Source organism: Staurois parvus, unplaced genomic scaffold, assembly GCF_062004578.1.
Source record: "Staurois parvus isolate SC_StPar_1 unplaced genomic scaffold, SC_StPar_1.0 ptg000372l, whole genome shotgun sequence".
NCBI lineage: Eukaryota > Metazoa > Chordata > Amphibia > Anura > Ranidae > Staurois > Staurois parvus.
The window spans coordinates 4,102,176-4,115,645 of NW_028318168.1; the positions used below are offsets into that span (position 1 = coordinate 4,102,176).

The 13,470-nt window shown below is 39.3% G+C and overlaps 1 protein-coding gene across 1 annotated transcript; it reads left to right on the forward strand.

Annotated features, from left to right (window-relative positions):
* Positions 1-1,470: 1,470 nt before the first annotated feature.
* Positions 1,471-8,050, forward strand: FABP7 (fatty acid binding protein 7). Its single transcript, XM_089685361.1, has 4 exons — positions 1,471-1,644; positions 1,940-2,112; positions 3,860-3,961; positions 7,801-8,050. Exons 1-4 carry the CDS (start codon positions 1,572-1,574, stop codon positions 7,849-7,851), a joined length of 399 nt encoding a protein of 132 aa, XP_089541487.1. The 5' UTR covers positions 1,471-1,571; the 3' UTR covers positions 7,852-8,050.
* Positions 8,051-13,470: the final 5,420 nt, after the last annotated feature.

Genomic DNA, 13,470 nt, shown 5'->3' on the forward strand with positions numbered 1-13,470 from the left:
GCCATTTTGGTATGCTTTTATGAATTTAATTCTTTGCTGTATCCACATGGATTGCTTTTAATTATTTATAATACATACTACACTATATTGCCATACCTTTGGCTCCTGTGGTGGGCTTCTCCCCTTAGGAGGATCCTTTGCTGGTTTTGCATAGCCCTGACCCTGAAGAAGTCCAGTCCCTATTTATGTCTTCCTGAGACCCCCCATAAGGATCAGCTTTAATGATATTACACAAGTAGCGTTCTTGTGTGTGCACACTCATATAAGGTGGTAGATTCCTGTTTTGGATCATGAGCACTCTTTGGCATCCTAGCTGGCATTGCTGCACCTTGTAGTTCCACGAACACCGGGCATTGCTGTGACCTGTAGTGCCACGGACTAGGTATAATCACCATTATTGCTAAATAAGCACACATATATCACATGACACCTCTGTGACCTGCAGTGCCACAGACTATCCACTATTTATATTCAGAATTTTAGAGTTGTTGTATTATTATTTATTTCAGGTACTTTATATAGCGCCGTCTTTTTACGCAGCGCTTTACATATATATATTGTACATTCACACCAGTCCCTAACCCTCAAGGGGCGTACAATCTAAGGTCCCTAACTCACATTCATACATACACATACCAGGGCCAATTTAGACAGGATCCAATTAACCTACCAGCATGTCTTTGGAGTGTGGGAGGAAACCCACGCAGGCACAGGGAGAACATGCAAACTCCAGGCAGGTGGTGCCGTGGTTGGGAATCAAACCAATGACCTTAGTACTGCCAGGCAGAAGTGCTAACCATTTAGCCACTGTGCTGCCCTTATGATTCTATGTGATCTGAGATGTTTTCACTGGAATATTGTATGAACACTTCTATTCACATAAGCACTTTATGATTGCATTTGTCACTTACGCTTTAGCACTGCACTTACATTTGAATATCAAAAAATTACTGTTTAACACACTCATTACAATTTTTTTTTATTTATTATTTATCCCCTAATCAAGAGGATGGTCAAATGTATTATAAGATGTAAATGAGTGTATTCAATCCCTTTAATTTGTATAAGTATGATCACATATGTGTTTTGCAATCTTGTGCTTAACTTAATTCTAAACTTTTCTGTTCTGCTTTCAGTTTGAATTGTAAAGGTAACATGCACCCTGCATTCAAATACAAAGTTTTTATAAAATGAGGCAAAATACTTATTACACCTTGTGCTGACTTTTTTTTTAGGTACGTATGTATGTAAAAAGATAAAATGTAACTTTTCTCCCCTAAAATGACCTCTTTTGAAATGAGTTCAAGGGCTGCGAGCCAAGCATTTAATTTCCTGACCCTTTGTGTGAGCTTGGAGTATTATCCATGCCACGCCTCTTGCCAGGCTATTGGTCTTTGAAGATGGGTAGGGTTGGACCCCTTTCTTCTAACAAAGGTCCAGCCTCCATCACCAGTTTCAAGTCTCCCAATAAGTAGGGCTGCCATGTAAAGTAAGACAGAGCATCTCCTAGGCAAGGAAAAAAAGCCATTTAAACCTTACACTGTGCTCTCTATTACATACTCGCTGCTAAAATGGTAGATACTTTCTGTGCCACCTGGAAGCTGGTTGACAGCCAGAACTTTGATGAGTACATGAAAGCCCTAGGTATGTGTTCTTCCTCTAATCTGCAGATTTGTACAGCATCTGCTCTAGATAATGGAGACTACGTGCAGTGAGCATCAAGCCAGCCTTTTGTAACTTGCCTTCTATTAACCACCTGCAGACTGCACTCATGAACTTAGTTGGCAGATAGTAGATACTTCTGTTGATATGCAGGCGAATAATTTAACCGCAGGAGAACTTTTACCTAAATATGTAAATGGCTAAACATTTGCTTCCTAGATTGCATCTATACAATTATTTCCACAAGTCTGACTGCTTACCTTTCTGTTCTCTGCAGGAGTTGGCTTTGCTACCAGACAGGTTGGCAACGTGACCAAACCCACCGTCATCATTAGCCAAGAAGGTGACAAAGTGGTGATCAGGACCCAGAGTACATTCAAGAACACAGAGATCAGCTTCAAGCTGGGGGAAGAATTTGATGAAGCCACAGCTGATGACAGGAACTGTAAGGTGAGAGCAGCACAGAGAATGGAGGATCTTATACCAGATAAATTTGAGAAGGGGATGGGGGACACAAAGTAGCTTCCTTTATGTGTGTTGAAGCTTGAAAGCAAAAGTAGATATGACTGTCTTTTCCTATTGTATTTTAAATAAATAGCCAGTTGAAAGTATATGCATTTTAGGTGCTTTACTATGTTTTTTCCAAGCTACTTTGCTGTGCATATTTGACTATAGATCTAGTCAGGTTGCTTTTATTACTGCATGACCAAGAAACACACGTCTAAAATATACAGTATGTATTTTTTTTTACTTTATAAACTGTTGTCAAGTTATTCCTAGGGAACTGAATTAGCATTTAAATGTCATCAGTTAAGCATTTGGAAATTTGAATTTGATAAAACATACTGTTGGGATTTTACAAAGTTTTACAAAACATAATTTATATCAGAATGCACCATGTAGAAGTGAGAATGTATATTAAATGTTTTCAGCTCCTGTTACAAAATGTAGATTGATTCAAACTATTGGTTTCATTTGATAACTGCTGTCCATTTAGTAGAAAGGATTGTTTTAGCTGTCAGTCTAGTTCCACTGTTATATTATTTTATTTGAGAATGCTAATTATCTAATCAATAGAAATCATACAATAGTGGGTAGGGATTATTTACCAAACTTGAGAGTAAAATTAACTGGGCTGTATGGAAAACTGTTTGCAGATAATTGTTCTGCCTCAGATGGGCAATGGGGGAGATTTACTAAAACTGGAGTGCTCAGAACCTGGTGCAGCTGTGCATGGTAGCCAATCAGCTTCTAACTTAGTTTTCTCAATTAGGCTCTGACAATAAAACGTGGAAGCTGATAGGTTTCTATGCAAAGCTGCACCAGATTTTGTACTCTCCCCCAATGTGTATCTGTATTATTCCTGGTCATATAATTTGTTCTAACTTATCTGTACAATCTAAATCATTTCTGTAGACTATTAATACATTTGCTGAGAGCTAATCATTGTTAACAGGGTAAATTTACTAAAGGAATTGAGCCTCTGTAGCAAAGTGTATGTTCACTTGGCTTAGTAAATATGGTAAAGCTGTGTTTACTTTCAATACCAAGATATGTGCTAGGGAAATTAAAAAAAATATGGATTTTTACGTTCATGTGATTAGATGATTGAAGTGAGCCCAGCTTCACCTCACTAATGTAGTTGAACATTTCCATTCAAAGTGAACAATAAAGTAACTGCAAATGTTATACTTACTTGCTCTGTGCAATGCCGTTGCACAGGGCGTCCCTGAACCTCTTCTTCTGGGATTTCCTGCTGGTGATCTTGGCTCCTCCTTTTCTGCATGTGCCACCATAGCAAGCCACTTACTATGGAGGCACATGTGCAGGCTGAAATCTGACCTGGATTGTGTGCATCCATGGACACACGCAGCACAGCTCGGCCCCGGCTCCCTTCTCACAGGATTTGACTGACAGCAGCAGGAGCCAATGGCTTTCAGTAAAGCCCAAGAATACAGGAAAAAGGGAGAGCGGGTCTATGCACAGGGACAGCAGTGGATTGAGAGTGGTGTCAGGTAAGCGTTTAGAGGTGGGGTGAAGGCAGTATAACATATTTTTTACCTTTTTGCCTTTAGAACCACTTTAACAGCCTCTATTCCTTTAGGAAATCATCACTATTATCTCTTAATTACAGCCTACTGTAAACTAAACTTTAGATTGTTCCTACATTTTGGTAACTGTTATCTCTTCTTAACAGTCTACTGTAACACTGGAAGGAGATAAATTAGTCCATGTACAGAAGTGGGATGGCAAAGAAACAAAATTTGTAAGAGAAATAAAGGATGGCAAAATGGTTATGGTGAGTAAATAAAATAACAGAAGCTGGTAATGCCTCTGAAATCTGATTAGGTCCTCTTTAATAAAAAGTCATCATTTGGAAAAAAAATTTGATAAGACCTGGATATCCAAGGTCATATGCCAACTTTCAGTGTGCCATGTGAATTTTCCCACTGTAAGTATGCAAATACAGACTTTCTGAAACACATAGAAAATAAGCATGCTTTGGCCCGTATCCTATGTGACTATTCCCAAGCCTTCCAATAGGTTGCTGAGCCTTCCTATACATTGTGCTGTTGCAAATGGTGAAGCATTCTTTTACTCTAACCTACAGGACGTCATTATTTGCATATACATTTTGGAGGATTCCTGGCATGCTCAGGGAGATCAGAGAGAACAACCTATGTTACATAATCTACCATTTCATGCCAATAGTATTTTATCATATTTTTCTAATGACTGGTTAGAAGAAAAAATGGATGAAATAAATCAACATACAAGAGAAGGCTGCAGAGTTGTTCTCTCTGGTTCTTTGAAGCACCCCAGCAACATTCAATGTGGGCAACCTATTTTATTTTTGCCTTTGGTGAGTTGTCTTTTGTCAGCCTATTAAGAAGTAATATGGAAGTAATATGGAAAAATTCCATGGATGGGTATTGGTATGGGTATATAGGTGCCGGGAGCCCCCCAAGCTAACCACCTATAAGGGGTAGAAAATGTGGTTTCATGTTAATTTTGGGAAAATTCTTTAACAAACTGGTGTGACATATATATATATATATATATATATATATTCTATTTAGAAAAATATATATATATATATATATATTCTATTTAGAATAATATATATATATATATATATATATATACCGGTATATATATATATATATATATATATATATATAATGTTCAATTAAAATATTGTCATATTAACCAAGCATTTCTCAAGTTTCCTTTTTCTGCAAAACATATTTTACAATTAATTAATTGTTAAGATTATAAAAAACGATTTTAACATAGTGTGAGTAGAAAAGTGGGTTAATCAGTCCAATGTCAATCCAGTGGATTTTTCATCAGTGATTTCAAGATGTCTGGGATCCCATGGAAATCCTGAAAAGAGCATTTCCCACTTAGACCAAAAATCTGATTAGGCCAATAATTTAAATCTATCTCTTTAGAAGCTTAGCCTTTATGAAGTTGATTGGATACATACAGACTTTTGAATTGCAGAGGGTCTGGTGATTCCTAGACTTTAGAGTAAATCTCCTTACTTAAACCTAAATGAGTTAATCACTAGCTCAGTAATTATGTCAAAGCCATCTGTGTTGAAATAAGATATACTGATGTGATCTATACATTACCACCGCCAGTTCTTCTTAGATTAAACCAAAATCCAATTATTTAGCAGCTGAAGAGATGTCTTAAGTTGTATGACACTTTGCTTCATGTAGAACTTCAGGTAACCACAGAAGTGTATAGATTATTACAGAGTTTAATTTTAGAAGCTTTGGATAGTGCTGAATGACTAGTTACTCCTCACCTAAGCTTGCTTGGGGTTTTCTGTATCTGCTGAGCCACAGATTTTACTTGTTTAGAAGCATAAAATTAAACTCCTTGTATCCTTTGGGATACATTGATTTCAATGTATTTAACATAAGACAGCTGTAAAGAAGGAATTTGTTTGCTCTGCCGTTCTTCTTAGGCTTCTAAAGCTCATCACACACATTACAATCTGATTATACAAACTCCTTTAGACCTACTAACAAGTATGTAGTACAAGGGCCTGTCTGATTGGATACAAATTGATTGGATAGTTAAGGTAGGTTCTGATGTTATATAGGTTTACACGGGTTGTATATAAGTATGGTGAGTCCAAAAGATTATTATTTCTGTTATGTACCTTAATGAAAAGAAGTAACTATATACAGTAAAGAAAAGAAGCCTTGCATTAAATCAGATAGAAGCATGCTTTCCTGAAGGATTAATTGTGCATAATAATACACAGCAGCCTTCCTCAAACAGAGTTCTTCGGAACCCTGCTGTTTCTCCAGAGGTTGCTGCAGTGTTCCGTGAGGCTGACTGATCCCTTGCTTACAATGACCACCAATTCAAAGCAATATTATACCGATAACTAAAAACGTAACATATTGCAGCTTACTAATCATTAAATGTGGTGGCTGCATTAGTTTTCCTTTGTTAGTCTTTTTTCCTCTCTGTTTTCACCTGGTGACCTGGCCAGTAACACACCTCCTGTCAGGGGCGGACTGACAACTCATGGCACCCCTGTGCCCTTGCCCAAACCCAAAAAAGCCTATGAAAAAGCCAATGAAAGGTACCAGGGGCATCTCATGGGGCCCCCTACTGAGCCCGGGCCCTTGGGCAGTGCCTGAGTGCTCAAATGGTCAGTCCTCCCCTGCCTCCTGTATTAAAGTGTCACTGCTCTGGATTAAGGAGTACAGGAGGCACAGTACAGGGGACACATTTGGACAGCAGCATTGTCAGTCTGGGGAAGGGGGCTTTTTTTCTCAAAGAATAGGTGCAGGAACTTCCCCATTCCAGGCCTCTGTCCAGCTTTGTCCCTGTGTTCCACCCCTTACCTACCTCCCAGTACCGCCCTTTCAGAGAATACAGAACCAAGTATTGATTTGTATGGAATTTGTAATAAAAAGAAAAGCAGTAAAATAATCCCCCGCAGCCAGCAAAAATAGTTCCTCCCCCCAGCAGAAATGGACTACCTGCAATAAAATACTCTCCCAGCAGCAATAGTCCCCTGGCAGTATCAACAGGTCTCCCCACAGCCAGCATCAATAGACCCTCCAGCAGGTAGCAATGATGGCCCCCTCCCTCAACAGTAGATCTCTCCTAGCAATAGTTGACCCCACAGCAACATAAGACACCCCAGCAACAATAGATCCCCCACTATCAACAATAGACCTCCCTAGCATCAATAAACACCCCTCACTGCAAAAATAGATCCCCTCCAGTGACATTAGATCCCACAGCAGCCAGCATCAATGGACCCTGCAGTACACCCCACCACCCCTTCCCATTACATACATTTAGTGCTGGAGGTGCTGGAACTGCATTCCCCTGGATTCCTGCTGAAAAAAAGCCCTGACTAGTAGATTTAGATACACTAACAAATTGAAGCCAAACTCGAGCTAAGATTTTATAATCAATTACAGCAAACAGTTTTTGCTTTTGGGATAAAAAGTTTAGATAAATAAAAGCTGATCATCGCAAGCACCCCTGCTAGAGTTAGATGGTTTGTCTCATCCCTGTAACTGATACACACTGCTAGAGAGCTTGTGCTTTTGATTTACTGGCTGGGTCACTAGATGACAATAGAAGAAAGAAAGCCTAAAAAAGAAAACTAATACAGCCATCACATCTAAGAATTGGTAAGCTAAAATATAATACATTTGCTTTTGGTTTTAATACCACTTTAGTGTTAAATAGTTTGTCTCATCCCTGTTACGGATACTTTCTGCTGGAGAACTTGTTCTTTTGAAAAACAGACTTACTTTCTGTTTCTTTTCAGAACATTATTTTTATTACATGTTTAATTTTGTTGTGATTACTGGAAACAATTTTGTTTTAAAGAATATGGGGGTTTAAATACACCCCTTTCTTTACTTAAAACTGTCTAAGAAACTACTGATCATGCTAATATGCCATGAGCTGTAGGTATAATCATCTTTCCTTATTGGGGGGTTACCTAAGACCAGAAAACTATTGCAAGATTTCTTCCACTGTAAGAAAAAAAAAAGGTTGAGAAACGTTGATATGGTGAATACCTGTTTATATAAAAAATGTATAAGAATATAAATAAATATGTCCTTTTTGAAATTCTTTCCGCAGACTCTTACTTTTGGTGATATTGTCTCTGTTCGTCAGTATGAGAAGGCATAGACTGGAAATTGTATTCTGCCCATCATCCACAGAAGCGTTATTCCCCTTGCATGAACTGAACATGCCGCATCTTAACAACCATTTTTATACCCAAAACCATTCCATGTATTTCTGATCTGTGTACACTACCAAATTGACAACTTTGTATTTTCACTGAAGATGAAACTGTAACAGCTTTTTATTAAAAATATAAAAATGATATTTTTATGTATTGTGCTTGCTCTTTTTCTATAATTTTGGTTTGTCTGTTATACTGTGCTTAGTTTTAGTGGTTGTATGGATTGGGCTGGGAATGCAAGGAGGATACTCCAGGCACAAAACCTTCACTTAAACATATTGCTCAGTAGCCATAAATGATATACATGCACTTTTGTGTGTACCAAATGCCTTTACAAATACGGATATTACCTTGTAAAAGTAGCAGTGACATCATCACAGTGCTGCACATAGTCTGTGCAGAGAGCAAAGCTGTAGGAGGGGTCCAGCAGACCCCAGCCACTACAAGCTGCCTACAGAAAACTACAGGAGGGGGAGGAGACAGGACCAGTTACCCTGCACAAGGAGAGAGTGCAGCAGTGACTGGTCTTTGTTATAGAAATCTCCTGGACAAGTTTTACGCTGAATTTCTGCTCAGATCTGGAAGAAATACGGAAAGCACACCAAAATACAAGTAAGAATACACATGTATCTTGTATTTTGATGATATTTGCCTTTCCTGGAATTCAGCGTTAAAGTTATACACACCTTTCCCTTTCTCCCTGTTCACTTACCTGAGTGCTGAGCTACAATCCATGTGGTCTGTGTTATTGCTTGCACAGGACTAAGGAGTTTCTCCATCCTGTTTGACTGTACTCAGGGCTGTGATTGACTGCTTATATGCTGAACAATGCATTACTGAAGGAAAGGGAAAATGGTCACATGTGCCTCTATCCCTGTAAGTACTGAGTATTTTTAAGAACTCCAGAGGGTGATTGAAAAAGCAAGGGATATATCACACGATGAAGGTAAATATCAGTGGAAATGAGAAAAGGCGATCCACTACCTATTGCAAAAAGCAGTCACTAGTGTAAAGTAGCCACTAGCGAACAATTAAAAGCCAAATTCCTTTTTCTCTAAACTGTTGACATATTAAATCTAATTTTGTACTTGGTAACTACATCGTAACTGCTCACCATATACACCTTGAATTATATATTTGTTTATCACAGGTACTTACTGTATATAGCGCTGTCAATTTACGCAGTCATTTACATATACATATATGGGCAGAACAGTGGCTAAATGGTTAGCACTTCCGCCTGGCAGCATTAGGGTCGTAGGTTCGAATCCCAACCACGGCACTACCTGCCTGGAGTTTGCCTGTTCTCCCTGTGCCTGCGTGGGTTTCCTCCCACACTCCAAAGCGGGGTGGACTGACAACTCATGGGGCCCCTGGGCAATAGGGGATCATGGGGCCTCTGTGTCCTTGCCCAAACTCAAAAAAGCCTATCAAAAAGGTACCAGGGGCATCTCATGGGGCCCCCTACTGACCCTGGGCCCTCAAGCAGTGCCCGAGTGCTCAAATGGTCAGTCCGCCCCTGCTCCAAAGACATGCTGGTAGGTGAATTGGTTCCTGTCTAAATTGGCCCTAGTATGTGTATGTATAAATGTGAGTTAGGGACTTTAGATTGTATGCCCCTTGAGGGTTACAGACTGATGTGAATGTACAATATATATATGTAAAGTGCTGTGTAAATTGAAGGCGCTATATAAGTACCGGAAATAAATAAATAATATACAGTATATTGCAGGGGTGAACTGACAACTCATGGGGCCCCCAGGCAATAGGGGATCATGGGGCCCCTGTGTCCTTGCCCAAACTCAAAAAAGCCTATGAAAAAGGTACTAGGGCAGTGCCCGAGTTTCCAAATGGTCAGTCCGCCCCTGGTATATTGTTAATTCACATCAGTCTCTAACCCTCCAGGAGTGTACAGTTGGAGGTCCGTAACTCAAATTCATACATACACGATAATAGGTATAAATAACAGAAGGATCAAGATAATATAGAACATTTCTTCTTCCTAATATTTGCCATTGAATGTTTTTTCTTTCTTTTTTTTTTTTTACTTTGTTGTTTTGTTTCTGTTCCTCGGGGTGTTGCCCCGTTTTCATTATTTTGGTCGGTATTTGGTGCCTTTTTCAAGCAACTGCATCCAGGTATATTTGCATAACCAAAGTCACACATGTCAAATTTAGCGGTCATGGAATAGGAAATGGATCAAATGGAACAAAAAAAAAAACATCCACTTTAATAAGGTGTATTCCAGCATTGCATCTAAAGCCGCACAGAGATAGATCGAATCTCGGCCGGTTCATCCAGACCAGCTGAGATTCGATCCATCTATGGGCAGGTTGGTTGTACTAAAGTTGATCCATCGATCAATGTTTGTACAACCAGTCTGTCATATTTTTTGTATGCAATTACAGCCGATGGCTATAGTAATCATTAATCATTGTGTTCTGCAGTTACAATTCCCCTCCAGCAGAACACAAAAATGCTGAGGGAAGGAAATTAGCTATTTTCTTTCCTGCAACCCATGATTGCAGAAAAGAAAATCTCATCATCTATGGCTTGCCTTAGCCTTTTTTCAGGTTACAATGGCAAGCCTCATTAGTGGGAGCACAGACTTTAAGAAAACACTATTGTTCAGCAAAATGGTGAATGGTTATTATTGCAAGTAGTGTGCTTACAGCCATAGCAGCCCACATGGCTGTTCTGTTACTTGGGTTGGGAAGGGGGCCCCATTAGGGAGGCTGTTGAGGCAAACTATGAAGTCTCTAGGAGCAATTATCAGGATCATAGATTCCACTGTGCAGTAAAGAGCATGTGTTTATTTGTCTTAGGCCTCATTCACATTTACCCAGCTCTTCTGAACATCTTTTCTCCTAGCAGGAGAAGAGCGGAGTAAAAATTGTGCCTAAAGCCACGTTTTGCAAATGTGTTTAGGCAGGTCAAGCTTTTGAACATTCATTCATTTTATTGGCCGTAATAATAATTTATTCTGGCCATTGAAATAAAGGAACGGTCAAGCACTAGACGAGCATAGTGTTTAGGCATGTTTTGACATGTTTAGGCACATTTAGGTGCGTTGGGTGTTTTTCCAGCCAAAATGCTCCTCTCCTGAATGAGCAAGTGAAAAAAGTCAAAGTCCCTTATAAGTGGAGTTTTTGACTCCCAGTGTGCATGAGGCCTTAGCAGTGTAGATTGACAGCCCCAAGAACTCAAAAAGAAGTAGATCTTTTCGTAAAAAAGTGATTAGCATGTGAACTTTTATAGAATGTTAAGAGGATCTTCACCTGTTCCTCTCCATGATTCTTTTTTTCTTCCCCAGCTTACCGAGTGGTGTGTTGAATACTTTTCAGATACTCACCCACCAAGAGGATCCAGTGTTTTCCCGCTTAGATCTTCTCATCTTCTGCCACTACTCGGACCAGTGCTGACATTTTGTTTATGATGTCATTGAGAGACCCAACGATTTTTCTAGGTTCTGATGGCACGCCCCCCCTAATGATGCAGTGCTGGGCACTCTTACCTCCTCTTTTGTAAATGAAGGGTTATGCCTCCTGGGATATGTGACATGCATATCTCAGAAGGCATAGGCAGCACAGTGTACATCTTTATTAAAAAAAAAAAAGTTAAAGTGTCACTAAACCCACATCATAAAAAACTAAAAATAAATGTGATATTACATGTTGTTCATACTCACTCAGTCACTATGAGATTTGTTTTCTGTATTCCGCAAAAAAAACTGGTTGATCCTTCTGCTCTCCATCTCCACCTTCTGTTCGTGTCCCCAATTCATTTGGGGATTTTGCAGCTCTAGAGGCAACTGTGCACATGCTCAGTTTTCAGTGAGTTTCTATGCTGAGCATTTCTTCCCTATCACATATGAGCAGCCCATGTGATTATAGAGTTACACATGTGGCCATATACACAGTGGTAAATGACAGCCCCTCCCTTCCGCCTCCATGCCCAATAACCAGCTAAATACAGTGTGTGGAGGTGTGTGTATTACATCTTGATTGATAGAGGCTTCACCTCCCTGTTATTCTAATACGCAGGCTGGAGGGGCATAACACAGCCTGCGACTGGCAGAAATCCACCCTCACCATGTTATTTCCACAAAATAATAAAGATTTGATTTCAAATATATATTTCTATGACAATGTAAAAATGTTTATTGATATTAACTATTTATTTTTACTTTGTACCCCAAAGGCTATTTTGTTTTATTTTGAACATGTGATCAGCAGCAGAGGACTAGATGCTCCTCCTGTCACTGTTTCCCTGCAGACAGGCTGGGAAGGAGCTGGGTTATGTGACAGCTGTATATCTATTAAGAAAAAGGTACTTAGATGTTTTTTCTATTAACTGCTTCCCGTCCGCCCTATAGCAAATATACTGCTATAGGGCGGCACGGGTGCGCAAAATCATGTATATATACGTGACTTTGCATTTCCATGCAGGGGGCACATGCATGCCCTACCCGTGCCACCATTCTCAGCCATGGCAGTTAAACACCTGGTCCCGACTGGTAAATACTTGCCGGTGAATGCTGAGCCTCTCCGACGGGGGGGAGAACAGTTCTCCTCCCTGTCAGCTCATGCACATTGCTTTGCATAGCTGTGCACAGCACAGCTATGCAAAGCAGTGTGCTTACAGTGAAGCACTAACACACAGCCCTCTAGTAAAACAGCACACAGTTAACCCTTTGATCACCCCACATGTTAACCCCTGAAGGATGGGTGAAGAGGAGAGGAGTACTTAGAGAGGGCGAAGATCCGCTTTATAGAAGTATCAGTAGAAATGAAATGATAACAAGCTAATAGAATACCATATTTTACTTCAGCAGTCATTCCTACAGAGAAGTAGTAGGAAGAAATTTTTACTACACTGCTTAGAATTTCATCTCTGGAGGTACCCAAGCATTATAGAAGCTAACACTTGCTTGTAAAGGTCAGCAATAATTTTTTACCTTATGATCCTGCATTATTTTAGAGGATTCAATTAGAGATCAATACATCTAATGCATAATGCATAATGACCCTTGGGTGTTTTGATATTTAAATTTTGAATTAAAGGAAAGAGTTGAATAGACAGTATGCAACAGAGACCATTTTCAATGTATGTAAGATCAAACCGTGCAAATCCCCAATCAACTGAAGTCACAAAGCTGCAAGTATATAAGAGGATATCGTCTCTTAAAAGGCTAATTCAAATGGATACTGTGCTAGGTGAACCCTTAAACTTTATGAGCACTATGGAGACCTTCACACCTCTGAAAAGTGATTAAAAATTGAAAATAAAATGCTGTAATAGTTAAACTAAATAAGTGTGTACATATGTCCTATAAAGACCTTCACCCCTCTGAAGTTGATCAAAATTTTAAAAAAATTGATTGAATAAACTGAGTGAGTACAGTAAGCATAAATACATGTAAGAAACCATGATATGTGGTCAAATTAACCTAAAATATCATGCATTATCTATTAGCCCTATGAAGACCCTCACACCTCTGAAGTGTGATTGAGGCTAAGGATAGGTCAGATCTCAATGTGCAAAAAATTCACCTCAAATAA

Bases quoted from the DNA above. Each gene is read 5' to 3' on its own strand.
- FABP7 (XM_089685361.1), top strand. From the start codon at position 1,572: ATGGTAGATACTTTCTGTGCCACCTGGAAGCTGGTTGACAGCCAGAAC. The intron at 1,645-1,939 runs GTATGTGTTCTT...TGTTCTCTGCAG, and splicing joins TGAGTACATGAAAGCCCTAG to GAGTTGGCTTTGCTACCAGA. The intron at 2,113-3,859 runs GTGAGAGCAGCA...TCTTCTTAACAG, and splicing joins CTGATGACAGGAACTGTAAG to TCTACTGTAACACTGGAAGG.